This window comes from Polypterus senegalus, chromosome 12, assembly GCF_016835505.1.
Source record: "Polypterus senegalus isolate Bchr_013 chromosome 12, ASM1683550v1, whole genome shotgun sequence".
In the NCBI taxonomy this organism is placed as follows: Eukaryota; Metazoa; Chordata; class Cladistia; order Polypteriformes; family Polypteridae; genus Polypterus; species Polypterus senegalus.
This window is the reverse complement of record NC_053165.1, coordinates 3,258,305-3,285,824: the sequence shown is the minus strand read 5'-3', so window position 1 is coordinate 3,285,824 and position 27,520 is coordinate 3,258,305. Positions and strand designations below refer to the sequence as shown.

General features: G+C 44.0%; 1 protein-coding gene and 1 long non-coding RNA gene across 5 annotated transcripts in view; one reads left to right on the top strand and one right to left on the bottom strand.

The window, feature by feature from the left end:
- The window catches only part of slc25a26 (solute carrier family 25 member 26), a 66,064-nt gene extending 61,475 nt beyond the window's left edge, over positions 1-4,589 (bottom strand). For 3 of the 4 annotated variants that reach the window (XM_039772189.1, XM_039772190.1, XM_039772191.1), the window contains exons 1-2: positions 4,444-4,589; positions 461-617 (exon numbers count right to left, since the gene is read on the bottom strand). In XM_039772189.1, the coding sequence (XP_039628123.1) occupies positions 461-617; positions 4,444-4,476 (190 nt within the window). In that variant the 5' untranslated portion in view covers positions 4,477-4,589. The remainder of the gene's footprint in view (positions 1-460; positions 618-4,443) is intronic. The other variant, XM_039772192.1, reaches the window with a different exon arrangement.
- LOC120540976 overlaps positions 4,589-27,520 on the top strand; it is a 35,089-nt gene continuing 12,157 nt past the window's right edge. The window contains exons 1-2 of the long non-coding RNA XR_005635913.1: positions 4,589-5,307; positions 8,372-8,471. This is a non-coding gene — a long non-coding RNA (uncharacterized LOC120540976). The remainder of the gene's footprint in view (positions 5,308-8,371; positions 8,472-27,520) is intronic.

Genomic DNA, 27,520 nt, shown 5'->3' with positions numbered 1-27,520 from the left:
ACAGAGGGTCTCCAACCAGCCTGACACAGCATGAGGGGATCTGCGTGAAAAGCTTGTCATGTCACAGCCATGAAGACTGCAGGCTGGAACAGCTTCCACAACTAAGTGCAGAGAGAAGGGTCTTAAAACTTTCTTCAGTGCAGTGTTTTGAGTTTTGTTTTTTTAATAAATTTGAAGAAAGATCCCATTTTCATTTTGCCACTCTGGATGTTGCTTGATCAGGTTAAAAAAAATTTGGTAAGAAGGCTGCAATATTTTATAAAAAAAAAAAAAAAAAAAGGTAAATCGTGAAGGGGTCTCAATACTTTCAGAGGGCTCGGTTTTTGATTTGCATTAATCACAGCTTTTCTGCGTTCCAAAATACAAAAAGCTTTAGCTTTTGCTAAAATACATACATACAGTACATACATTATATATACATAAAAACCAAATACTGTAAGCACCTACTCGCACATCTTACCAGAGGGAAAAGACCCAACAGCAACTGAAGGAACGCCAGCATAGATTCCTCGGAAACCAGAAGCTTTGAAAAATCCTTGAGGGCTCTGCAGTCTTGTCTTAATGGTGTCTAGTGGGTACAGCACGAGATCAACACACATGCCCGCAATGCCACCTGCCTAAAACAGAGACAGATGGATTTGTAAATGGTGGCTGGTACAGCAGGCATTTTTGCACACATTTCACTGCAGTCCATTCATTACTGGAAGGTGGAAAGATCGATAGTGGCAGAAAGTGGCGATTAATTAGGAAAAGGACTGGAAAGAAAACCTGCAGATTTTCAGGAATGGAGTTTGAGGTGCCAGGGCTGAAGGGAGGAATTACTGGAACTGGATGTATGGATAACACTATGTTGCTTCATACAGGGGCTTAATACAAAATTAATCTCATTACATCAGGGGTGATCAATGTTGGTGGTCCTGGAGGGCTGCTGGTTTTTTGTTTCAAACCAGTTGCTTAATTACAAACCAGACCTCACTAATAAGACATCTTATTTCATTTCACGGCTAGTTAGTGTTTTAACTCTGCCACGTCAGAATTTGTATAATCGCAGATTTTTCTCCTTTCTGAGGATGTCATCCAAATGATTTGAAGCCTGAAGTGGAGGAGTCAATTCAGTTCCTCGCTTGTTTCTCTTTAGTTTCCTTCAGAGTATTTTATTAAACCAAACAGTACACAACACACACCCACACAGATGTAAATGGAAACAAGACAGAGAACTGCTGGTTACTTTGTTATTTGCATCTTATTGCCAACAAGGAACAATTAAGAACAGTGAATGCTGCGGTTTAAAAAAATCAGCAAATAAGGAATCAAAAACTTGACAAGTGAGACAACTAAAATGAAGTGATAAGTGCTTTATCAGGAATAACGGACTTCTCATAAAGCGATTGGGTTGGAACACAAACGTTTAGTCACTGCAGCCCTCCAGTGCGGACAGCGCTATGTCAAACTGCAACCACCTCCTCAAACAAACTAGAATGACTAAAAAGAAAGACAATGTCAACCTGGCTAAAGACAAAGCATACAACTACAGTCTCAGTAAGGCACCACAAAGGCATACTGCTGATGATATTAAGGCTCACCCCCAAATCATCTGAGAAGCTCTGCAAGTGACCTGACCTTCTGTCAGTTATAGTCTGAGGTGGACAGAGTGAAGAAAGAAAAAAAAAGAAGGAGTTGGGGACGATCCTTGTGGAGTTCCAGTATTGCTGACATTCATATTAGAAACAGAGTCCTTGAGCCTCAAACACTGTGGTAAGGCTGACAAATGTCCATTATCCAGGACACCAAAGGCTCGGCCACCACCACATCCCTAATAGTGCTGAACCAGCACTAAAACGTGAACTTTAGTATCAATACCAGCTTTGACATCAATACCAGTACCACATAATGGTTAACACCAAACGTACCTACTCACTGGTACACCACACAACCTTAACCCATGGCTGGATGGTGCTGAAGGCAACAGAGAAATCAAAAAAAAAATTCCAAATGAGAAGGCCATTCAGTCTAACCAGCAAGTTTGTTTAGCCCAGTGGTTCTCAAGTTCATTCCTGGGCTGCATGTTTGGACCCCAACACATTTCTTCACTTGATTCTACTCCTATCTCAAAGCAAACCAATGCTTTCCACTTGGTATGTGTTTTGCATCCATTCAGTAAGTACAAAGTGGTGATTTTATATTTTTTACTGAATGAAACAGGAATTTAAATAATTTAATTATTTTTGCCTTTAAATATAGGTTTTTAAATTTCTGGTTATTTATATCAGTGTTCTTAAAATTTTCTCATGACCCTACTCTTCCCTTCTTGTTTCCGAGATGCTTTTCATAATGACTGTCAGATGGGAGCCCCCCCCCAGACAGTCACAGCTGCTGCTTAACCCTCAACTACTCACGCTGGTGTATTTTGTGATTTTTGTCCAACATCCTTTTACTTGAGCCTACTGGCAGCATCCGCCATCTCTCTTCAGCTTGCTTTACTACATGTCCAGTGTCGCAGTGGTTTCCTTCCAACGTGCCCCCAGCCGGTTTTATGAGTGGATGCACAGTCACAAGTTCCATATGGTGCACTTGGTACTTGCGTATGTATGACAACAATGAGATATGCTTTTTGCAGTGACTTTGTCTGCAAAGAACATTCAACAACTGAAGATTTCAGCTGTCATCCATGTGCAAATCCTGCGGTGGATGAAAGTGTGACCAGTGACAAATGAGCACTGGAGAAGTGGATCGGGTTTATTTTCAGATAGTCCTAGACTGTGTCATACTATTCAGTAATATGGAATTAAATTACATTAAAACCATGTACAATTTACAATTATTGCAATATTTTATATTACAACCTCTCAGTGTACATATAGCCATTTTAACACTGGTGCATAAAATATACCATGCGAGTACTTGTGAGATGAGATAAGCCACAGCCTCCCATCACAAGATAATGCACAGACTTTACACAACTCATTCCCATTAAATATAACAGTGAGCCACCAGTGGCGGTGACCCTTAGTTTAAGAAACTGACTTAGACGAGTATTCACTAATTAGCACACAACTGGGTGACACTGCGGTGGCGGCTCCTGTCACCGTCATCTGTGCTTGTGTCTGGTCTGCTCATCATTAAATGCCTGCAATCAGGTACAACTAAGAAAGAAAACTCCACAGAAAAAAAGCATTTAAAAATAAAACACTGCAAACATTCAAAGATGCAGAAAAAACATATTTCTTGACACTGCTGCACTTTTTGAAAAGCTAAATAAAAAGGAACAAACGTGTGAGCCAATTAAACAATGACATCAGTTAATGGTAACAATGGCTGGCGTTTTAATAAACTGGTTAGAACAAAAACCTGCAGCCAGAGGGGGGGGGGCACCACGACTGAACCCGTGACCCATTGGGTTGCTTCAAGCTAAACTGTCCTGATCTCTCACCTGATCCTTCGCTTTTTGCTGCAGCTCCACAGTCTCGATAGTTTGTTCCACATTCGCACAACTGTGTGGGAGTCATTCTTTTGGAGCAGATAGATAATTGCATTATCCGCTCCTATCCTTGTTTGATAATAAAAACTTCTAGATAACCAGTAAAACAAGTACAAGGCTAATTAGTCAAAGAACCAGCACCATCTCCACAGTGGGGTGGGGGTTTGGGGAGGGGTTGATAGTCGGGGAGCCAACTGGAAAGGCGAGTTACAGAAATGGGCGGACAGGTAATACAATCCCTCGAAGAGCTGGCGGAATTCACCGAGGTGTACCTAACCTCCTTTCAATAAATGATATGAAACTTAATGCCCAGACCAACCAAAAACGACACTGCGAAGGTCAAGTTGTACTAGGGTGGTCGACACGTGTCTAATGCCCTAACGTACCCCCCACCCGAAAAATTAGCTCAATTTTGTTGCCCGTTTTGCAAACTAGCGCCGACCTCGCCTTTCTCCCAAAATGTCAACCACAAATTCTGACAGCACAATAAAGAAGTAGGCAGGAGAGCCGTGCCAAGTGTAACCGCGGGCGCTGCAATGGCCGTGGGGCACAAAGGGGCTCCTAGCGAAGTTCAGCAGCGCTCGTCCCGGTGGCCTCTAATGGTACCACTGCAGACGGCCAGTTCAGGGCCAGTCCAGTAGCCCAGCTGTCCCAATCATTACTTACGAGATGCCATCAGAACAGCCCGCGGCGGAGCTCGGCGTACAGCAGAACGCTACCCACTTCGGACTGCATTGATTAATACTAAAACTTGAATTCTTAAATGTCTGACCGTTTAGCTCAGCATTACTTTTCTGTCAAACCACCTGCCGTGTGACGGACACCTGGCTACTCAGCGTGCGCGCACTGTTATCTAGAAGTTCATTAATCTCAAAACATTTAAAAAAAACAAACTCCAAAGTATGCCACTTAACACACATATTTGCACTGCATAAACCCTGCATTCAATATGTAAACGTGCTTACCACAAGCGAAGCCGTAAAATCTCTTCTGTGCATTTTCGCTGACTGCAGCGTTCACTTTGCATGAGCAGCCGTCGTCCTCATCACCTGCCGAAAGTTCACTAATCACGCTCGTTTAGCGCGCAGCCATGCTTCTGTGAGTTCCAAAGGTACTTCCGGTTTGGTGTCAGGCGTCGTGCATTCTGGGAAATGTAGTTTTTAGAGCCCGTCTGCGCCTGTGTTGGATTGTGAAGTGCGGAGTCTCCTTTCCTTTAAAGCAATATAGTACTTCCTCCCAAAAGCGAGATTGTTTAAAATGCTACTTATCCTTGTAGTTTGTTGTGGTAGCCGACAAATTTTACTCTTGTGTCCAACGATAAAGTCAATGGGGAAAAAAGAAGAAACAAAACATGCAACTCATGTCGCATACTGTCAGAACGCTAAAAACTGCATTTTTTGGCAGAGTAATAGTTACTTCCTGAATTCTCCTTTTTGAATGTCAACAGTAATGATGTTCTTCCAACAATGCTGTCCGTTTGAATTGAAGACAAGCCCATTGATCAATACGGCAGGTGGAGCGGGAGATTCGCTTCACACGCACAGCATTGTGGGATTTGCGTGTCGAGTACAGTATTGGTTTATGGCGAACTCCGCCTTCATATATTTCATATTTTGGCAAAAAATTTACACGTTTTCATCATATGAATAGATATCGGACACCTGGGTAATGCGACACGAGTTATTTGGGAATCGTTTCTTTTTCTCCATGGATGGTTTTTGCTCATCGTTTGCTGTCGTCAGAGTTTGGACACGGGAGTTTCCCGCTCAATGATGAGCGCTGTAAGGAGATTAAATATTCTTATCGGCCACCTCTACAAACTACACGGGGTAAGTAATATTTGAAGAAGTATCGTTTTGGGGTGAAGTATTACTGTAAACAACGGCCAAAAACAAAAGTAAAGTGAGCTGAGTAGTAATAAAAACAACAAAGTCGGGGCCGCCAACTCCAAACCGCTTCTTAATTCGACTCTTGGTGTTAATCAGACCCGTCGCTCTCGTTCTGCCACAGCAGGCGTTTCTCAAAGCTGTTCACTTTTTTAAAATTGTGTTGTGGACCCGAGCAGAACAACATCGCTGAGAACGTCGGCTCTCCTTCTTTTCAGATCTTGTATGATGGTCACAGCCGGTCATCTGTTGGCTCCGTTTGCGTCGCTTTATTGTTTGGCTGCTAGTTAAGGAAACATTTAGCAGCCAAGAAGTCTTAAATTGCAGGTCAGTAACAATGAAGGCGGCAAAAAAGTGGGCCAGTAATTAAGAAAAGAGTGAGAGTGGAAACCTGCAGCCCCTGGCATGGCGCGTCTTCCGTCAAAGCCTTTTTAAATGTCTTGAAATGGGTGACAGGTGTGTCGTTCACAATGCAGTGATGTTACACAGTCAGGTCGACCTCCTTTGTGCGGCGCTTTGTGTAAAAGCATCGGCTAAGCCGTTATATGTAAATGCAGTAAAACGTCAAACCAGTTACATTTGTAATACCAGGAGTGCCCGCCCTTGTATTATTAGCATTGTCTCAACAGTAGATACTATTAAAAAAAATAAAAAAAGCAACAAGTAGAGTAAGACAGCATTTTAGAAGGAAATGTCTTCATATCCATATTTAAAAAAAGCCTGAATAAGGGTAAGCCGCCCTGATTTTAGGGACTTAAGACATAAGAAATGTCACCAGATTTACTTCATGAGGCAGACGGGAAGAGTTGTGTCACACATTTGAAATATTCACATGTGAGCTTCAGGTTCAGAGCTTGAGGTCAAAATGTTCTCACTTGTAATACAAATTGGTCGTTTGTCACCCTCTGATAGCAGTCCATGGCGGGCTAATAAAGGATCAAAAAATCACATCATATTCATCATCACTGGCCTTGAAATACTCTAAAGCGGCATCCTGCGGGCTTTCGCGTTTTGATCCTCCTAAGACTGGCACTTCGAGGGCAACAACCACCGGTAAAGAATCAAATATCAAAAACACACGGCATCCTAAAAAGATGTAGACCTACTTTGAATAAATTGATCTATTTATTAATTTAAAATTTGAGTAATTTATTAAAATCAGATAACATTCTATAGTCAAGTCAAGTCAAGTTTAACAAAACTAGGTTTGAAACAAATTGATCCCCACCCATGAAAAAAAGAGCCTGGCCAGCAGAATAAAACTTTAATAGCAGTAAAAATATGTAAGTAAATAAATAGAATTAAAAAAAGAGAGGACAGAATCTGCTTCCTCAATTTAAATGTTTATTGTAAAATGTTGTTGATTTGATCCTGCAAGGTTTTGAAAAAGTTTTGCACAAATCCTCTAAGTGAGAATTAGATTTTTTCCAATTTTAGACAATATTTGACACTAGACAGTAACGGCGCCCTGCCCGATAACGTGCAGTCCATACACTCGACTTGACCATACTCCATTGACCATATATGGGTACAATGATTTAAGGTATGAAGAGGTAGGGGAAGTGACAGTGAAGGTGGGAGGGATGAGAACGGCGCACGGCCGCCCTGCTGGGTGCTGCTGAGAGTTGATTCTACAATAGAATAAAATAAAAAGAGTAATAACTCCAAATTATTATATTATTATAAATGTGTAGTGCAGAGTTTCAGCCTGGTATATGTGTACCAAATTTCAGGCTACAGCTTATTTGATTTTTGAGGTTGACCTTTGACCTTGATGGTCAATCCTCACCCCGAAAGCGGATAATAGACATCACATACGTAGTATATATTGTACCAAATTTCAGGTTAGTAGGTCAAAAGATTACTTGAAATCCTGGACAGACAAACAGACAGCCACGGTAGCATATTAATTATATAAGAAGATCAGTTGCCCGCTGACTTAATGGAGGTGAGTTAGGATTCTTCCAGTTGAGTGAGACAAGTCAACATGCCTTCTGCACTTTAAGCCCCTCTGTGAGCCCACCAAACATAGCTGTTAGTGGGTTAGGAGGGTTTGGGACACCAAGGCTGTCGGAAAGGCATTTAAAGATTTTGGTCCAAAATTATGTTAATTTGGTGCAGGCCCGAACCTTTAAATGAATTTTAATAAAGACATTTATTAAGATGCATACATGTAAGTTTCATAATACAGATTAAAGAAGACCAAAGTAGAATTCTTTTGAGTTGTCAGAAGCGTTGGACCTGCTGGCAGTTCTGGTGCAGTCGGCGCTGGCAATGTGGACCAGCGGATTTGCAGTCATTTCATTTGGGATTTGGGCGTCTTCTCTTTTAATTCATGGATTGGATTCTACATTTGAATTGCAATACTTAGATGTGTCTGAATAGCCATTGCTAGTTCTAATCATTCAAAGTGTGCATACACTTTTAGGACACCACGTATTATCATGTTCGTGATCCTTGAAGTAGCATGAAGGTGACGCTCCACGCATTTTTGGCCCCTCGTATTCTACTGGGGTCAGTTGATGCACAGCTTCAGTAGGGTCTAATTCTTATGTGAACAATAGCATTGAATTATTACACAATCTGAAGATAGTTTTACAGACTCGTGTTAGTTGGTGGGCTTATCAGTTAATGTTGCTGCCTCACAACTCCTGAGTCCGTGGTTTGAACCCGTGCGCTGGTCTTCTTCATTTGTCGAGTTTGGTGGTCCCCAGTGTCCGACTCGCTGCCTCATTAGACGCACAGGTAGACACTTTTTATTCTGAGTGTTGATCCCTTTTTATTTTGTCTGAAGAAAGTTTTGTCTCACAGCCAGTGTTCTCTGCCAGGCTTATGTTTCTAGTCCTTTTCTTTGCTTTTTTGTTCATTTTTTAGTTTGATGTTAATATTGATGGGTTAATTTATCATTAAGTCAATATGTTTAATGTGTTACTGTTTTTGTTCTATTTAACATTATTTAGGTAGAGTTTCTCTAAATGTCTTTCTGTTCCCTGTGTTTTGTGTGCAGTTTCCAAAGAGGGCGGGGCCACCTCTTACATCACTGCTGACATGTAAAGGCTTATGGGAAGTGCAGTTCCTCTCAGTTCATTTGTCTGCGCTGGCTGTTGGTGAGTTCTCTTTTTGATTATTGCATTTTGCTGATTTATTGGATTTTGACCCCTTTGCTCTGTGTTTTTTTTCTTTAACCTTTGTCTTTATGTATCTGTGGCTTGTTTACCACCAGATTGCTTATTTTTTAAAAGACAACTTTTATGTGCCTCTTAGGGTTTTTTTGTGCTATTGAGAATTTTTGTAAAGTCCTTTACTTTGTAAAGATTCTTCATGGTGGTTGATGGTGGCCCTTTTCTCATGTGGAGCTCTTTGTAGCAGTTTTGAGGACTTTAAAAATGTATTGCCTAGTTACCCATTTTGAGGGTCAGGTGCTTTGGAGGCCTCATTTGGGGGTTTTGTTTGGAGGGCATCCTCGGATCACAACAAGGAAATCCTCCTAATGTTTTGTGTGAATTCTGCCCTTAACAAGCTGTTCCCAGCAGTGTCCCTGTGTTCCAGCTGGGATCAGCTGTGGTTAAACACTTCCAGGTTTTGCTCTCTGTTTGCCTGAGTTAAGGATCAGATCATTCAGTCATTCCTTTAGATTGCTCTCCATGATTCTTAATTACGGAGCCACTGTTCTCTGGACATTCTCTAGTGCTGCTTTGTCTTTATTTGTAATCTGGAGACTAAAATGGCACATGATAGTCCAGGTGGGGTGAGGCCTCAGTAGTGTGTTCTAAAGCTCAAACATAAGCTCCTTGGTCTTGGACTCCAAAAATTGAATGTGCGTTTGGACCTAACAGCTTCCTTAAGGCCTTCTGTCGGTCCTTCTCATAAGTTTGAAGTGTCAGACGTCCCATTGTTTATTCAAATCTCACATTTCTGTTTCCTACACCTAGTACTTCACACTTCTTCCCATTACATTTCACTTTCCACAAGTCTGTCAAAGCCTGTATTCTTGCCAGCTCCCTCTGTAATCACTTGGCTGATTCTCCCACATCTGCCATTCCACCTAGTTTGGGTATAAACATCAGACTTGACCAGCTTGTTATTTATGTCCTTCTCTGATGTTTCTGGGTATATTTATTCACACAGACATTTCTGTCTCATTTCTGTGCATTAATAAGAGCAGCAGCCCCGCCACTGACATCTGATGGGCACCACTTCTAACATCACCTCTTTCTGACAATGTTCCTCTCGCTTTGTTGTTGGTGTTTGAGCCAATGTTGCAGCCATCTAAACACTGCACCCCAAACTCCCACTTGTATTAATTTGATGCCCATTCTGACATGTGGGGATTATTCTGAAGCTAAAGATGGATATTTTATGTACCTCTCTTGTTGTCTGCTCACAGAGTTTCAGCATATTAATTCAAATACAGTTTCCTCATCAAAAGCCATGCTGACTATTCACTAAGGCACCTTCTCTGGACCATTGATCAAGTCCAGATTAAGACCCCCACAGGCCCCTGAGTAACTTAGTTCCTGAATGGAAAGTTAACAATGCAGGGAGGACGCTGGTTAGTTTAATGCTATGCGGTATTTCCTGACCTTGTGTCTGGCGATTGTTTCATCAGGTTTGGTTATTTCAGTGAGCAGAGACTCAGTCGTTTCATCATAGTGGGGAAATGGACTTATGAAAATACCCCTTGCCATCTTGGGCCTCTGGGCATGCACCCAAAACACCCTAATTGCAAATCTGCCCCTGCCCTTCATGTGATCCTTGATCTTTTCATTAATCATTCCTTCCATTAATTTACATGTGATGCCTGTTAAACGTATTGGCACACAGATACTTTGATCCAGAGCCAGTGCATTAAATAATGCCACCTGAGGCAAGGGATGGTTTTACAACCCATAATATATGTGTTGTAAAAAAGAACAGGCTCGACACGTGTAAAAAAGGTTTGGGGCAGCCACCCATATAATATTCCTGGCTGCAAATGGTTTTTTCAAACAAAACAGAGTTGTTGATAGTACAGAGTCCAAGATAGAACTGATGAGGGTTGGGAAAGATGGCGGCTTTAAGTGATCAGACCGGAAGTGATGTAGGGTAACCGGAAGTGGTGTTCTTCTGACATCAGCCTGTGTGCTGGAACCAGAAGTGTCATTCCTGACTCAGATAGGTTTTCCCACAGCTGGTCTGTAGAGATAACAGGAGAAGGTTTAGTGCAACCCGCCCTCCCCTGGCCTGGCGTGGAATTACCTTTACTTGATCCACACAACGTCCCCCTACTCACATGTGTGTGACAGTGTATATATACATATATATTGTAAAGAGAGACAGAACACAAAGAAGAACGTTTGGGGGATCCTCCCCGTATATTGTGAGGTTTGTAGAAAAAAAAATTGGGAGTGCTCTCCCCTCGACTTTCTCGTATACTCTCATATAGGGGATAGATATTTGAGGAGTAAATGGCAAGGCAATGGTTATATTTTTATGTAATGTACATTAAAGAACCATCCATAACAAAGTCAAAGTAATAATATATTGAACAATTTTTATAAAAGGAAAGTTAAATAAATCGGACTCTGCAGCTGCATGAATAAAGGGTAAAGTACCATTTCCGGTTAGCGGACATAGCCTAAACGTCGATAGAAATCTATGCTTTTTACCTAATACTTGTGAGTAGAATTTGGTTGACTGAAGTGAAAGCGTACTCAAGTGATAGTGTTTGCACACACACACACACACACACACACACACACAGACATCATTCCAGAAATGGTATTTTTGAACTCAGGGAGGTCTAAAACATCAAAGTTCATCAAAATCTCGAAATAGAATTTTTGGAGGATTCCAATACATTCCCTATATAAGGAAGTAAGATAAACGAGTTGTGTGGTACTCTGCTGAGTAGCCCTAAGAGACTGTCACCAAAACTGGACTGACTGTAGAGTAAGGCTGTCGGGGGGTGGGGGTTGGGAGGCGGGACATCGGGAAGGAAAGTGGTCATCAGATGGCGTGGTCTGGAGTTGGAGGAGGGAGGAGTTTAGGTCTTACTGCTCCTGTCGGGAGGGAAAAAGGGGCATTAGCACTCCTGATGACCCCCTGTATCTGTGTGTCAGCAGTAGATAGATAGATACTTTATTAATCCCAGGGGGAAATTCACATAATCCTGCAGCAGTATACTGATACAAAAAACAATATTAAATTAAATAGTAATAAAAATGCATGTAAAAACGGACAATAACTTTGAATAATGTTAGCGTTTATGGGTGGAATTAAAGAGTCTGATAGTGTGGGGGAGGAACGATCTCCTCAGTCTGTCACTGAAGCTACTCCTCTGTCTGGAGATGACACTGTTCAGTGCATGCAGTGAATTCTTCATGATTGACAGGAGTTTGCTTAGCGCCCGTTGCTCTGCCACGGATGTTAAACTGTCCAGCTTCATTCCTACAATAGAGCCTGCCTTCTTAACAAGTTTGTCCAGGCATGAGGCGTCCTTCATCTTTATGCTGCCTCCCCAGCACACCACTGCGTAGAAGAGGGCGCTCGCCACAACCGTCTGGTAGAACATCTGCAGCATCTTATTGCAGATGTTGAAGGACACCAACCTTCTAAGAAAGTATAGTCGGCTCTGACCTTTCTTACACAGAGCATCAGTATTGGCAGTTCAGTCCAGTTTATCATCCAGCTGCACTCCCAGGTATTTATAGGTCTGCACCCTCTGCACAGTCACCTCTGATGATCACAGGGTCCATGAGGGTCCTAGTTAGACCCCATGCTGCCTCCCATACATGTCTAGGCATGAGTTGATACTCCTGATCCATATACAGTACTTCATGATGTAGTACATCCTCCAAAGAGTGGGCAAAATAATAGATCAGTAATATTTATTTTTAAAATTTTGTGAAATAAAATGAAAACTATTAGCTTATAATCAGTAAAATGCACATAATAGGAACTAAAATCAGTGCAAATATGTCAATTTGCCATCATCTCTGCTTGCCCCAAATATTAATTTTTATTGAACGCAGCCAGTGCCAAACTAAACTTGTTGGTGTCGCTCATCCCGCTCGCTGCTGTAAACGCCTGGGCAGTTTGCAACTCTCTCTTGCCCTTTCTCACTAAACACACGCACAGTTAAAACTTGAGAGACATTGAGCTGACGTTGTACTGACACTGACACCTTAATAACATTCCAGAAATGAATAAAGATTTACAAAATGACTTCATCAATTTCATGTAATATTTAACGTGCAGAGCCCTTCATAAGCATTGGAACAGCGAGGTCACTTTGATTGCTTTTGCTCCACACTGGAGACATTTAAATTTGAGATCCAAGGATGAGCACGAGACAAGAGTTCAGCATTTCACCTTTTGTTTTCCTGTTTTGTCGTCTAGACGCTTTAAACGTTATGGAAGGTAGCACTTTGATTGACTTACAGAGTTGGGGAAACCAAGTGCAGATGGTGGAGAAAAGGGAGAGCGGCCTCGGAGAAGTATTCCTTACTTTGTGCTACAGAATCTCCTTTAGTAAGTTCTGCAGTTGTGAAGTCACATGCAAAGTGGATTTTGGGGACAGCTTCACCACTTGTCCTGGTCTCTCTCTGAATGGCACAATTTCAAGGCAGCCCCACGCCAAGACTCTCCTTGTCGCACCCCTGAGTGAGGTTCTGCCACTGGGGGTCTTGTATTTTTCCATTTGTTAACACAATATGGTATGAACTGGCCTATTGGGCCTAGTGCTGATTAATAAAACATACCGGCAGCGCAGCCGCCTTCCTCGCTCCACGCTCTGCCATAGACTTATCACACTTATCGTCACAATGCATGAGAATGAACATTCATTTTGAACAAGAGAAGGCACTGGCTACATTATCTGTACGTTAGGTTCACGCTGCACTCTTCTGTCATAAAGATTTAGATCACATCATTGGTATTTAATTGCAGGCTCTCCTGTGCCATGAAGTGGCATCTCCTGCATTTTGCTGATAAAGCACTCGGAAGATGGCATGCGCTCGCTCTCTTTCTGTCCTTGTTCAGGCTGCCTAATCAGTGAGGCTAGTGAACACACTGCTGCATCTGGCTCCAGAATTGGTGGCTGCAGCCAATGACTGCTGGGAGCCAACGCCGTGACCTGGTCCATCCCATCTTCACCATCACCCGACCCATGCAGATATAAACGACATGCGGAAACTCGCTGTTGGCAGCAAAGGGCAAGAGCAGAAAAACTGAAGCATACAAATCACTGGTGATGGGGCAGCGGTGAGCCAGCGGCTCCAGTTGTAGGTGTCCCTGTACCTCTACCTCCTCTTTTAGGAATGCAAGTCAGAGCCACAGTTGGTTCCTCTTTATGCTTCACAAATCTATGCTGCTTGAATCTTCCTAAACCAGGGCCCTGTGGATCCACTGCCTAGTCTGAATGCACATCAGGCTATAAGCTGGTCCATCAAAGAGCCCAGCCATAATAAGCACTGCCCTACTGTACATGCAATAGGTACCATCATCGGGAGGTCAAGGGTTAAATTAGTGGAGGAATTATTTAGTAGCAATACATAAACATGAGCGGCAGCAGGCTGTTGGGTTTATGCATTTTGGGGATTATTTGATCATGTGTTATCTAGAAAGTTCTCCATTCTTTCATGTTTAAAAGTATAGTTTGGGTTCATGAGTGGGTGCCACATATCCCTGCAGTGTGTCCTGCAATGGACTTGTGCCCCATCCAGGGCTGACTTCCAGAACAGAATCTGGCAGCGCCCTGCCAACCAGAACTGTATTAGGAAGCTTTGAGGGCACTGGCCTGCTGCCCCTCTGACCTGGACTGAGTCGTGCCGAGGATGTGATGTCATGTTGCTGTTCATTACTTGTGTTACTGCAGTGGCTGCGCATGTGGTATTGTCAAGGCTAGTGTGACACTAACATGGAGTCTTTCATTGTCAAGCGTAAGTGTATCTCCATACTTAGTTTATCATTTACTTTTCTACTTTGAACAAACTTAATGAAAACGTTATTGTGATTATTTTCATCGTTCCATCCATTAGTTTATTGCAGCAGTCACCTTCTAGAGTACGTGATTGCATGGAGCTGCATTGCCAGGATGCCTTCTGCACATGCTCACACTCGCATACTCTCGCATTTCTTAATTCTCTAGCTGTAGTGACGTGCAGCGCCCACTTGTGGCCAGCAGAGGGCTCCCTCTTATTACAGTGTCTGCCTCAGCTGCTCTATTTGTGTGAGGCCTGAAGTCTGCGAAGTGCGTCTTTGGAAATTCAAGGACGTGTTTAGAAGTGGCTTCCCACTGTCTGTGTAAATCACTCTGAGAAGCTCGAAAAGCGCTATATAAATGAATCATATTAATTAAATCCTGTGGAGCTCAGCAGTGCGTCTATAACTGGCACGAAAGACATCAATGAAGACTTCGTTCTCGGTGTTTGTTGGAGACATTGCTTTTATCATTTTTCACTTCGCTGCCATCAAATCTATTTCTGTTAAAAATCTTCTGATTCCTAAGTTTCCACAACCTTTGATTGAGGCCTGCTGTTCTTATGGTGACGACTTTGCTCTCATGTTGAGAGTCGATAGGTGGCGAGTTTGGCTCAACAGGGCAGGCTGTGTTAAAGATTTAAATAAAGATAAAGATTTAAAAAAGAAGTTGCAAAGGAAAAAAACTGCTGTATAGGGCATATAAGACTAATGACTGCAAAGTGAATCGTAGCGCGTATGAGAACATGAGGGCAACCATTAAGAAGGATATCAGGGAGGCTAAAAGACAGTTGGAGAGGAATAGAGCAGATAAGGCGAAAGAAGACCCCAAGAGATTCTTTCAGTATTTGAGTAGTAAAAGAACAGTTAAGGAGGAGGTCAAGTTCATCAGGAATAGTAAAGGGAATTAAAAGATACAGACAGTGAAATAGCAGATGCCCTAAACTTACATTTTTCTGAGGTCTTCACAAGTGAGCAAGTGGATAACCTCAGAGTGGTAACAGGGACTACTAAGGAGGTGCTGAGGGATTTGGAAATTGTAGAGGGAGAAGTGCTGTTCAGATTTAATAAGCTGAAATCAAACAAATCACCAGGACCAGATAATATTTATCCTCGTGTTCTTAAGGAGGTTAGTGAGTTCAGATATAAACCCTTGACACATATTTTTAGGAAGTCACTGAGCACTGGAGAGATTCTGAAGGACTAGAAAATGGCAAATATCATCCCATTATATAAAAAGGGTGACAGGGCAGATCAGAGCAACTTACAGGCAAGGCCAGTAAGCTTAACATGAAACATCACAGGAAAATAAATGGAAGGAATTATTAAGGATAAGATTGAGCAACACATGACAAGGACAGGAGTTATTCTGAACAGTCAGCATGGGTTCAGAAGAGGGAGGTCGTGTTTTACTAACATGTTGGAATTCTATGAGGTTGCAACAAAAGCATACGATCAAAGTGGAGCAGATGAGATTATTTATCTGGACTTTCAGAAAGCATTTGATAAGGTGCCACATGAGAGGTCGGGCATCAAGTTAAAAGAAGTGGCAGTTCAGGGTGATGTTTTTAGATGGGTGCAGAATTGGCTCAGACACAGGAAACAGAGGGTGATGGTGCGAGGAACCTCATCAGAACTGGCCGATGTTAAGAGTGGTGACCACAGGGGTCAGTGCTATGGCCGCTGCTATTTTTAATATTAATAGTGGTTACGTTTTCAGATGATACCAAGATAGGTGGATTGGCAGATAATTTGGAATCCATTACACCATCACAGAAGGACTTGGATAGCAGACAGGCTTGGGCAGATTGGTGGCAAATGAAATTTAATGTCAGTAAATGTAAAGTATTACACATAGGAAGTAAAAATGTTAGGTTTGAATACACAATGGGCTGTCGGAAAATCGAGAGTCCACCTTATGAGTAGGACTTAGGAGTCATAGTGGACTCTAAGCTATCAACTTCCCAACAGTGTTCAGAAGCCATTAAGAAGGCTAACAGAATGTCAGGTTATATAGCGCCTTGATGTGTGGAGTACAAGTCACAGGAAGTTCTGCTCAACCTTTATAACACACTGGTGAGGCCTCATCTTGAGTACTGTGTGCAGTTTGGGTCTCCAGGCTACAAAAAGGACATAACAGTGCTAGAAAAGGTCCAGAGAAGAGCGACTAGGCTGATTCCAGGTCTACAGGGGTTGAATTTTGAGGAAAGATTAAAAGAGCTGAGCCTTTACAGTTTAAACAAAAGTGGATTAAGAGGTGACATGATTGAAGTGTTTAAAATTATGAGGGGAATTAGTACAGTGGATCGAGACTTGTATTTTAGAATGAGTTCATCAAGAACACGGGGACACAGTTGGAAACTTGTTAAGGGGAAATTTCGCACAAACATTAGGAAGTTTTTCTTTACACAAAGAACGATGGACACTTGGAATAAGCTACCAAGTAGTGTGGTAGACAGTAAGACGTTAGGGACTTTGAAACTCGATTTGATGTTTTCTTGGAGGAAACAAGTGGATAGGACTGGTGAGCTTTGTTGGGCTGAATGGCCGGTTCTCGTCTAGAGTATTCTAATGTGTTCACTCAGCTGAGTCAGAGTCATCAATGGTCAGCTGCTTGAGGGAGGAGCTAAGGGGGCAAATACAATTTCACACAATTTTGCCCACTTTCTTATTTCCTCTATTATAGCAAATTTTAGATGCTGGATGTTAAATCTCAAGTTATATGAAGGACTCCTCAGCAAACCAATGGCACTCTCTTAGTCATTTCTTGAAGTAACTTTGTATTTTACTTAACCGCCCTCTTCCCTGCACTCCGTGTAAAAGTAATCGCCCCCTTTGCACTTAATAACCGCCTACTCCATTTTAAGTTGTGGTGACTTAAAAAGTTGTGGTGACGAATGCTTCCTTCGTTTCAACGCCAGACTTTTGGTCCGGTTTTTCTTGAAGAGTTACTTTGATTTAGAAGCACTGGTCCACTTTCAAGCATGAGCCGCCCCATCCCATCCTGCTACTGCATCTCCATCGGGTTTAGGCCCAGACATTGACTTCGCCGGCCAGCCCAGAACTTCAGTTTTGCTTCTTTCCAGGCCTTCTCATGTGGTCGTTGTCTTGCTGCAAGACCTAACTATGTTTCACTTCAGTTCACAGGTGGACATGCATTTTAGGATTTTCTTATAAACTGGACAAAACCAGTCTCCATTGCCACAGTCTGGTCCATCCAGGTGTTTCCCACCTATGCCTGCCACTAAACTGGCATCGCACCCCATCCTCCATCTCACAGATGGCATCACATTGCAGTTTTGGTCTGAGCCAAGTTGTTTTTATTGGGCAGCTGCCCTTGGTGGAGGAGTACAGGTACCGGACCTCAGGGTCTTATTAATGACTGATGTGAAAAGGGAGCATGAGATCGTCAAGTGGATTAGAGCGATTCTGTGGTGCCGTACTGGTTCATGGTGGTGAAGCAGGAGCCAGGTCTAAAGACAGACATACCTCTTGGTTTACCAGTCAGTCAGCACGAGCTGTGGGTAATGACCGAAAGAGTGAGATAACGAGTACAAGTGGCAGAAATGAGGTTTTTACCACGGGCTCTGTGGTGAGAAGCTCAGTGATTTGGAAAAGACTCAGAGTAGAGTCGCTGCTCCTCTGCAGGGGGTTTGGGCATCTTGTTAGGATGCCTCCTGGCTGGCTTGCCCCAAAGGGGCTGTAAGGAGACCCTGTGGCAGACCCCGGACACATTGGTGGGGTTAGATCTCTGGGGCTAGCTTGGAAAAACCTGGGAATCCCCAGGAAGAGGAGGAATCTGTAGCTGCGGACAGGAGAGTCTAGACTGACTTGCGTGGTGGTACACCAACAGGGCAGATGGGAAAATAAAGGTTGGGGCAGCAGCCTGGTGAACCCCATTTCATAAACACAATAGTGGGTGTGCACACACACAACTGTCAGGTGGTCCAAATGACGAGCTCCTCCTTCTAAACAAAAACCTGGAAGGGAAGGGGCTTATGCCTCCTCTGCCACTCAGAGCTGTGGGTGAGAAGGGAGAGGTTAGCATCAGCGCCCTCTCCTGTCCTGGATGTGTTTCACTTACTTTGGCAGGGCCGCTGTGCGTGATGCTTGCTTGACCAGCTTCCACCGAGACCCTCACCAGGAAAAGCAGTTTTAGATTCCCAGGTCCTGAGGCAACACAGCAGGACTGCCTTCAGCTTTCATACTTGTTGTTTCACAACAGTCCCCAGACTCCATGACGTTGGCTCCAGTTGTAAGTCGCTTTGGATAAAAACTTCTGCTAAGTGATGTAAATGTTCATATAAAGGACATCAGAAATATTTAGCTACAATCATTGCTGTGGCCACGTATTAAAACTTTGGGGGGGTAATTCCTTTATCATTTGGAGCTGGCAAGCATGGCGTGGCACTGCAGTACATTTAGTGTCAGCGTGCGTATACAGAGACCCCACCCAAAAGAACGGTGCAAAAGCCCACTTACTGTAATACAGCAAATAAAAACATCTTCGGGGGATCGTGACAGTTGCAAATGACACGGGTGGGACTTTAAACATCTACCTGGAAAAACAAAAATTGTCATCTACATCTGTGGAGGGTGCTCTCATTTGAATGTCATTCACATGCTATGAAAAAAAGTCGGCTTGAAGCTGTGCTAATGTGACAAGTGACATTCAAGTGACAGATGTCTTAGGCTTATACTGTATTTCAAATCCTGCATGTGCTGAGGGGTACATTTAATTGGCCCAGTTCAGGGTCACCAGCAGCACAGGTGTACAGCACGACGTAAACAGCCAATCAGAAAAGCGTGTGCAGCGTGTGATCTGCTAATAGAAGCCTATAAATAAAGCATCACTCGCTGTGCTGTCTCTCAAAGATGTGTGGAAATCTAAGTAACCAGCGTAGACCTCCACATATTCAATGCTCACGGTTTTTTTTTTTTATAGAGTGGCAGGAATAGGCGTCTGCCACCCTGAGCTCGGCTCCCCATTGCAGGGCACTGCTGTGTCTCGTGCCTTTGGTTAATTCAACTGCACGGAGCCAACGCCAGCATGGGGGGAAAAAACAAGGAGGAGTTCCTGCAGTCGTAGGTAGACAGCGTCTGATGAAGAGTTTGGTTACAATGAAAACCATCAGCGAGCCCCCCTTGGGGTCTTCTCCATCTCTGTGTGTTTTGCATTTGTTTCAGGGGCGCCGGCGCCGCATCAAGGAGCAAATTACCGCGAGTGCATCAACAGTGAAGACGTCCAGCGCAGAAGGGCCGAGTGAATTACAATATTCTTTTACTAATGAAGCCCTGTAAGGGTGAAATGATGTGAATCATAGATCATCTGTAGTAATCACAGGCCATTTAATGGCACACTTGTGAAATGGGATGATAAGCACTAATCATTTCAGGATTTTTGCCGAAGCAGGCACAATAATAATGGCCTAAGTGGTGTGGGCACTGCGTCTCTTTACAGTTCAGCTCGGCCGTCTTAAGGGCCAGCGCGACGTCCTCCTTGGCGGCTCGGCCAGGACTCGTTTGGCTGCATTGATTTATTTTGTTAATGAGAACGGCCTCCATTTTTATAAAACTATTAGCCAGTCATTTGGGCCTGGAGGGTCTCTATGTGGTGGGCTGTCTTGTAATTATTTGTGCTTTCCAAATCTGTCAATCCGGGGGCTGCTTTTAGTGATGTGAGTCAGTAGCTGGGACTTAAGGGGGTATTGACAATGGATGGATGGGGGGGGGGAGGTTTATAGATAACAGAGTCCTGCCTGGATTGTGACTTGAGCTCACCAACAGACCCCAAAACAGCCCAGGAGACCAACAATATACAACACAGAGCTGGATGGTGTCACCGAAAAATGACATGGAAGGGTACGTCAGAAAACGGAGCACAGACTGTGAGGGGCAAACAACAAACCTGCTGCCTCCCTGGGCATAACCACACAGCTGTCACCCTGCCCAGTGACGTCAGCTCTAGAGGCTCGAGCCCCTGAATGCCGACATCCTCGAAAACTCGAGGGCACCCAAGGCTCTTCCTTGTTATATGTGATTACAAACATCAAATGCCAGAGGGGGTCCGGTTTGCTCCCTCTGCCCCTCTGGATCCTCTTCCTTTTGCCCCCATCATTCCTCCCAGTTCGAGCCTCACCGGACCTTTGGCCGGTGGTCTCTTTTAAAGTCTGATTCTGGAAGAGCTGCCACGGTCACTTCTGATCTCCCAGACTTGGGAGTCCTTAACAAACCCCGTGAGTCATCTGCTCAGAGCTCCTTCTGGTGGCTCCAGGGATCCCTGCCAGACAACCATGCAGGGGCCTCAAGAGCAGCAATCGGCTGGCACCAGCTACAGGGAAGGGGAATGGTGAGACCTGGCTTGTGCCTCAGTTCTCCATGGCCCTTCAGTTCTATAAATAAAAAGTCAAGGGGCTCTCTTGACTCTTGACTTGTTCCCTTTGGCATCCCAGATGTGACAGGTTAAGATTGGTCTCCCCTCCAGGATGTAGACCCAGACCACGTGTGCCTGAAGAAGTGGGTGGGTTTGTGTGTCCAGAGTGAGTTTGGACAGTAAATGACTGAAAGGACATGTCGTTTAGTCAAAGTGGGCATAGCAGGTGTTGGGAATGAACGAACGAACGAAGAACAAACAATGCTGTATATTCAAAGTGGGTATAGATAAGTGATTGGTGGTCATTAATAGATGGCCACATAGACAGAGTGAGTGTGAGGAGATGATAGGTGGAGGGCTGAAATATTCAATGTGCGTATTGATAATGGAGGAATAAGACTTGGGCAGTGAAGAGGGATTGAGTGAACAAATGAGAGAATGACTGACAACCTCATCAATCGAGAAATGAATAAATGAATGAGTGAACGGGTGAATCAGTCAGTTAAGAAACAAATGAATTAATTGATTTGATTAATTTGATTACAATAAACAAAGTGAGTTAATGAATGAATGAATGAATGAATGGGTGAATGGGTGAGTCAATTAACAAATGAATTATTTGATGAGTGACTGAAGTAGATAATCAACAAAGGAAATAAGCAAGTGATTGAATAATTTAATGTAAAAATGAATGGATTAATGGATGGGTGAGTTAACCACTCAAGTGATCAACCAATGGATGAATGAATGAAGCAAACAATGGAATAATAAATAAGTAGCTAAATAAATGATTGACTTAATGAGTGAATAAAGAAATGGATGGATGGATGGTTGGTTAGTTGTGTTAAGTAACCAATGAATGGAACAATCAATGAAGGAGTGAATAAAGGATTGCATGAGTGCACAGACGGGTGACCGGGTAGTCAATCGGTTAACGAATAGCTGACCAGGTTGATAATCAGCTAATGAACACCTGAGAGGCTGAATCAGCGTGTGAGTAAACGCATGACGTGACGAGCCAGAGCAGCAGGAAAGTGTGCCTGGCCTGACTGCGTGTGACACGCCTTGTAAATGAGAACAGGGATTTTATTTGTGTGACTATTAACACGGGTCCTTTAAATATGTCGGGACACGTGGGGAGGCCGAAGACAAATGAAGGACTTCAGTGATAGTCTGCCAGAATCAATCACGCAGCTTCTGAGGAATTTATTACTCTTAAGATAAGTCAACTGTTGACTCCAAACAAATTCAGCACGTGCGATAAGGACGTATATATCACCGTAATGGCTTCTTTGTCAGCTACCAAGGAAACAAATGGACTTGAGTTGTATTTGCACACCAGTTATTGGGGATTTGCATTAAAAACCGCGCAGTCCAGTGTCTGGACCTAATGTGGCCCACTTTGTCAACGTTTTTGCTTTGATGGGAAAAAAAGGAGTCCCAGAGTTTTGGGATGGTTTATTATTAATGTTTGCTGTTTCCATGCCTACTTTCAGATGCGTTAGTGATAATCGTAATGGAGAAATACATCAGCCTGCTATTAATCTGCACTCCAAGGCAGTGGCATCTCTGACCCCACTGGGTTACTTTTATACCGTCGTCAGTGCTTCTCTAAATCAATGAATTTAATTCTGGGATCAACAAAGACGGCTGCTCAGAGTCAATCACCCCTTCATTCAGAAAGGACTGGAAGGAGCCCAAGAGAAATAAAATAAATTCAGCATACAAACAGAGTTGTTAATTAAAAAGCGAAAACTCTTGTGAGTCAAATCGCGATCCATCCAGAGCATGGTGGTGGTGAGCCAATCCCAGCCACATCAGGCACAAGGCAGGAACTGGCGGCCCCGAGTGAGATGAAGTCCGTGGGCACAAGTGGACTTGCAGTCGCACACGTGAACTCAACAAAGGTGGGGAACTCGCCTGCAAATCCAGTGGTGGGGGGGCAGAGTACTGGTGGGCCCCCCAGGGGCAATTTGGGTGAAGAAAATCAGTGAACGGATGAATGGCCGTCCACCGACTCCTCCGTTTGGGCAAAACCAGAAGGGGCTGGCTGGGGGTGTGGCGCTCGGTCTATCCAGTTAAAAACACCCAGGCGGTCCTCGGTGTCCACCTACCTGCAGGGCAAGGGGTGTAGAGAAAAAGAGGGTGGTGGCTATCTGGACGTCTTGGCACAGATCTCCACTCCAGAGAATTCAGGGTATTTGGAATGATTTCTCTTTCTAAATGTTCTTTTGTCTTCTCTCCCTTCTGGGTCCCCAAGGCTAGACATGAGCCTGAGTAGGACATGCAGGCATAATAGAGCAGGATATTAAATGGCAGTGATATGTAATGTAATGTAACACACTCATTAAAAGGGCAGGCTCTCTGGATGTAGGAGAAGAGAAGGAGGGAATGAAAACAAAACTGAGCGCCATTATAACCAACGCTGCACATCCTCTGCCTAAAACGTCAACAGACGCCTCACCGGGACTGTGGCTGCCCAGTCAGAAGTGTTTTCATTTGGTTTTTAGTCATTTTGATGTTTGATCAGATATTTATTTATTTATTTAACAACACCTTAAATTACAGAGGTGCAGTTGCTCCTTCATTTTCTGGTGGAAGGTGTGAGCCAGTGCCTTAGCCACCCGTAATGCAGAGGTGCCCTTGCCAGTGACTCTTTGTCTCAGGTCATAGGAGTGGCAGCCATGTGCACAGGATGTGGTAACAAATCAGCGCTCAGCAGGGAGTACAGTGCGTTCAGCATGGCCGTAAGGAAAACGGGGTGATGCCAAGAGAGACAGAGAGGCTTTTCTGTCCAATGTCTTGTGTTTGCTGTACCACGACAAGAGCAGTAAAAGGCGAGCTGAGAGTCTGGCTGAACTTGCCATTCCTATTCCTTGGACATTATTCATGCAGCCGCCGGCATGGCAGTGATACTGATGTCAGCTCACGATACTTTGAAATTTTAAAAAGGTACTGAGAAGTCTTGAGCAAGTCGTGTAATCAGACATCCTCTAGCTGATAAGATACAGCAGTTTAAGTGTGACGTCAGGCCTTAGATTATCACAGAGCGCTCTACTGGAAAATTACAGAAGGCCTGTGTCCAAAATAATAAGATGGAGGTGATGCGACATTACAAAAAAATTACATTCAAATTAACAGAATGCCTCAAAACAGAATAATATTTGAAACAGTAAGCCATGAACACATTCCAGAGTTAGGGCAATTTTTTGTCCTCTCGTCTGTCTACAGTTATTGGCGCTCACGTTAACAGATTCTTGTCATAGTTTATGTCATCTTTTGTCATCACAGATGCTGATACATAGCAAGATGCAATGTCTCTCCCTCATTCCTTCATATGAGGTTCCTGGCGGACGTCTCCTTTTTTCAGCCACCATTCAGATCTTCCATGTGGCTCCGATGAGCTTTCCTCTTCCACATTCCCAGCCTGGGTATTTGCACCTCACACTGCTCACTTGTGGTAAAACCATCTGTGCTCACTTTCTGAAGTTGATCTAAGCCTGAATTTTTCCTCACCTGTGGCCACCTACCCAGGCCAATGGATTTGGGCCTTTGAGTGGGGCTCGTCTGTATGTCCTTCATCAGCTCTGCTTCTCTCTTTCTCTTCCTCATACCCACACACTCTGAAGAGCATGTCAAGGTGACCCCACCCCTTTCTACCAGGCCACTCCTCCTCTGACAGTACCACCCCTTTTCTTTCCCTGGCTCCACCCTTTCTTACAGCACGTCTGTTTCCCTCATTTTCTCTTCCAAGCTCCACCCCATCTGACAGCACCCTCCCCTTTTTCTCCCAGGGTCAGCCGCTTCTGTAATCACACCCCCGCTCCCTCTCAGGCTCTGACCCCTCTGACAGGACCTCACTGTCTGTCTCTCTCTCTCTCTCTCTCTCTCTCTCTCTCTCTCTCTCCGCCTTTTCTTACAGCACGTCTCTTTCTCTCCTTTTCTCATCTAAGCTCTGCCCCATCTGACAGCACCTCCTCCTCTTTCTCTGAGGCTCAGCCCCCTCTATAATCACATCCCCCTGCCCCTCCCCTTCTGACAGCACCCCTCTGTCCCCTCTCTCTCTCTCTCTCTCTCTCTCTCTCTTATCCGGCCTGTGTGTCCCCACCAGAACTTCTGTGTCACAAGTGGTACTGGTCACTTGGCATGTCACGCTACAGCACTGGTTTTATGCACAGCTGTCCGTAGCTGGCTAAGATGATGTAAACAAAGGTCACGGCGGAAGAGTCGTGTAGTATGACGCTGACTCAGCAAACCTTGGACTGTTCAAGAAAATTCAGGTCTTTTCTGGTTTTTGAACCCTTGATTGGCATTTTAACTTTTGATGCAATTCACTTAGGTTTATTTGTGATTGGTGGAGGGCTCAGTGTCCGTTCCCACCGACTTTAAAAGAGACTGCACAGGGCCGATTAGTTCAGCCACAAAGTAAACTGGAGGTTTTTGCATTTTCTGAATTTTGGTTTGCTTGATTTTCTTTATTTGGCTTAGTCCCCCCCCCCATGTACTATTCACCTCCTGATCAGGGTCCCCCTTTGGTCCTTCTAGAACTGCTGGTCACAATTGTATGATGAGTGAAATGTGGCGCTATAAAACCTGCGGACTGAACATTCAACTAAACAAATTTCAGAACAAACTGAGTAGGCCTGCACTCTTTAAACTAATCAACGACACAAATGGGACCGCCCAGCCAGCTGCTTGAAAGAAACATAAAGTTTAAAATTAACATCATGGAATTTGGTAAGTGCACAATACTATAATTATTTAAAAAAATCTTTATCAGTGTCTGTTTCCCCTCTAAAAGCAAATTACAGAGCGTCAGGCACTTTGGTGGTATAAAATATTAATTCAAAGTCTATTAGAAAATTGTAGTCACAATGTCTGTGAAATCTTAAATATTCATTAAACGCAAGATTTACTCGGGGATAGCAGCTCATAGCCAGCATATCAAAGCACTAATGATTTTAAAAGCATCAGGAACTGCGGCCGCGTCTCGCACTTGCTGAGCATGAAAGAGAACCTTTGTTTCCAATTCCAAATCAACACGCAGCAGAATCGTTTGAAGGGGACGCGACGCTCCCTGGCGGCACATTAATTGACCCCTCAAACCAGTGCTGCCGCGGGATCGCCGGCGCAAACTGCAGCTTCAGTCTGCGCAATGAAAGGACGACACGGCAGACGACGAGGAGGCCCTCCACAGTGGCGGCGCGGTGGATGTCTGACGATGAGACAGGAATAAATAAGGAGCGCCTTTAATGTATGGCAGGCAGACAACACCGATGATGGAAAGGATTCGCGCATTTAGGGGATCTCGCCGCTGGAGCCGACATGTTGCACACAGTCGTTAGGTTACCGACATAACGGAAAATCTGCCAGATGTTAGTCCTCATCAGTACGCTGTCAGCATTGTGGGCTCCTGTTGCTGCTGTCCCACTGCTACAAAGTCCCCATCAAGACTGCCGTGGGATAAGCAGAGAGCCAGCGTATAGCGCCATTACGCAGACAACAGAGGGACCTGGAGGTTCACGGACCACCGCAGCCACAAAATCAGAGGGAACTAGAAGAGGATCAAAGCAGAAAGGCAGCAGCACAGCAGCGTGTCATTTACAGTAGCCCCTCTCTTTGTGAGTTCAGGGGCCCAAATATCCGACACTGTAAAAGATAACCAGGCGATCAATCGGCATTTGGTGAACGTGGTCATGACGAGGGGCAATGCAGGGATCAGAATGGCAGGATCACCAAAGGAATGACCACCGGACCGGACTGTGACCCAAGAACACAAATTAGGCATGAAATCAAAGATACACATATCTGTCTGTCAGTCTGTTATATATAGTGCCTTTCAAAAGCTCCAGTGCTTCAGTGGCAGTTTGTAGCAAGGGTGACAGTACACAGGCGTTCTGTGAATGAAATTGTCACCCTTGGTGTATTGTATAGATAGACTGACTGACAGACAGATGGGTAGATGTGAAAGTCACCACATAATATCTAATATGGCTTTATAGAGTACAGTGAAGTGTATTTGCTCATCCACATCGAGTATCCAGGTAGGACTGACGCGTGATAGATGGTGGGCCGGGTAGGAGCCCCTCTCAAACAGTACTGAAAAACATCTGCTAGACAGTGATATGTCACAGGGTAAATCTGGGAAAAAAAATGAGATGGTGGGCACTGAAAGATGGCCAGCAGACGGCAGTCACGGGGGTCCTGCAGGGTCCACACTTAACAAAGGGCATGCAGTCTGAGCGGGGCCAAAGATGCCTGACACTTTTTTTTTTTTTTTAATGGGGATAGGAAGAAATGTCACAGTGAGCTCTGCTGCTGTCCCCTGTCAGCTCTTACCCATCTCACTGTTGTACTCTGTGTCTTTTCAATCCCGACGCCCTCTAGTGGCAGGCTGCTCGCTGACTCCGACTGTCATTTATTTCAAAACCTTTACTTCAGCCCAGTTTACCACCAATAGAAGGAGTCACCCAGGCGTCCTCTAGTGCCCTTAAGGGGTTGCAGCTTGACAAGGAATGACAATCTGGCACTCGACATACTCCGGCAAGGACATTGACTTTCAAGCTTTTATTTTTCCATTATTTTTCTTTGATTTAAAGCTGTTAACATACAGAGATGCACAGAATCCTGGGTGCCTTAACCTCCCTGACTCTGTACGGTTAAACCCGAGTCTGATCCTGGCTGATGTTTATTGAGCTGCTTTACATTTTTAAGTCGTTTTTTTCCTGCCATCTAGTGGACGAAATAACATCATGCTGCAGAAAGTCATGAACATTTCTGTGTTCTGCCACTGTAAGATACTTCATCAATATTCATGAGTGG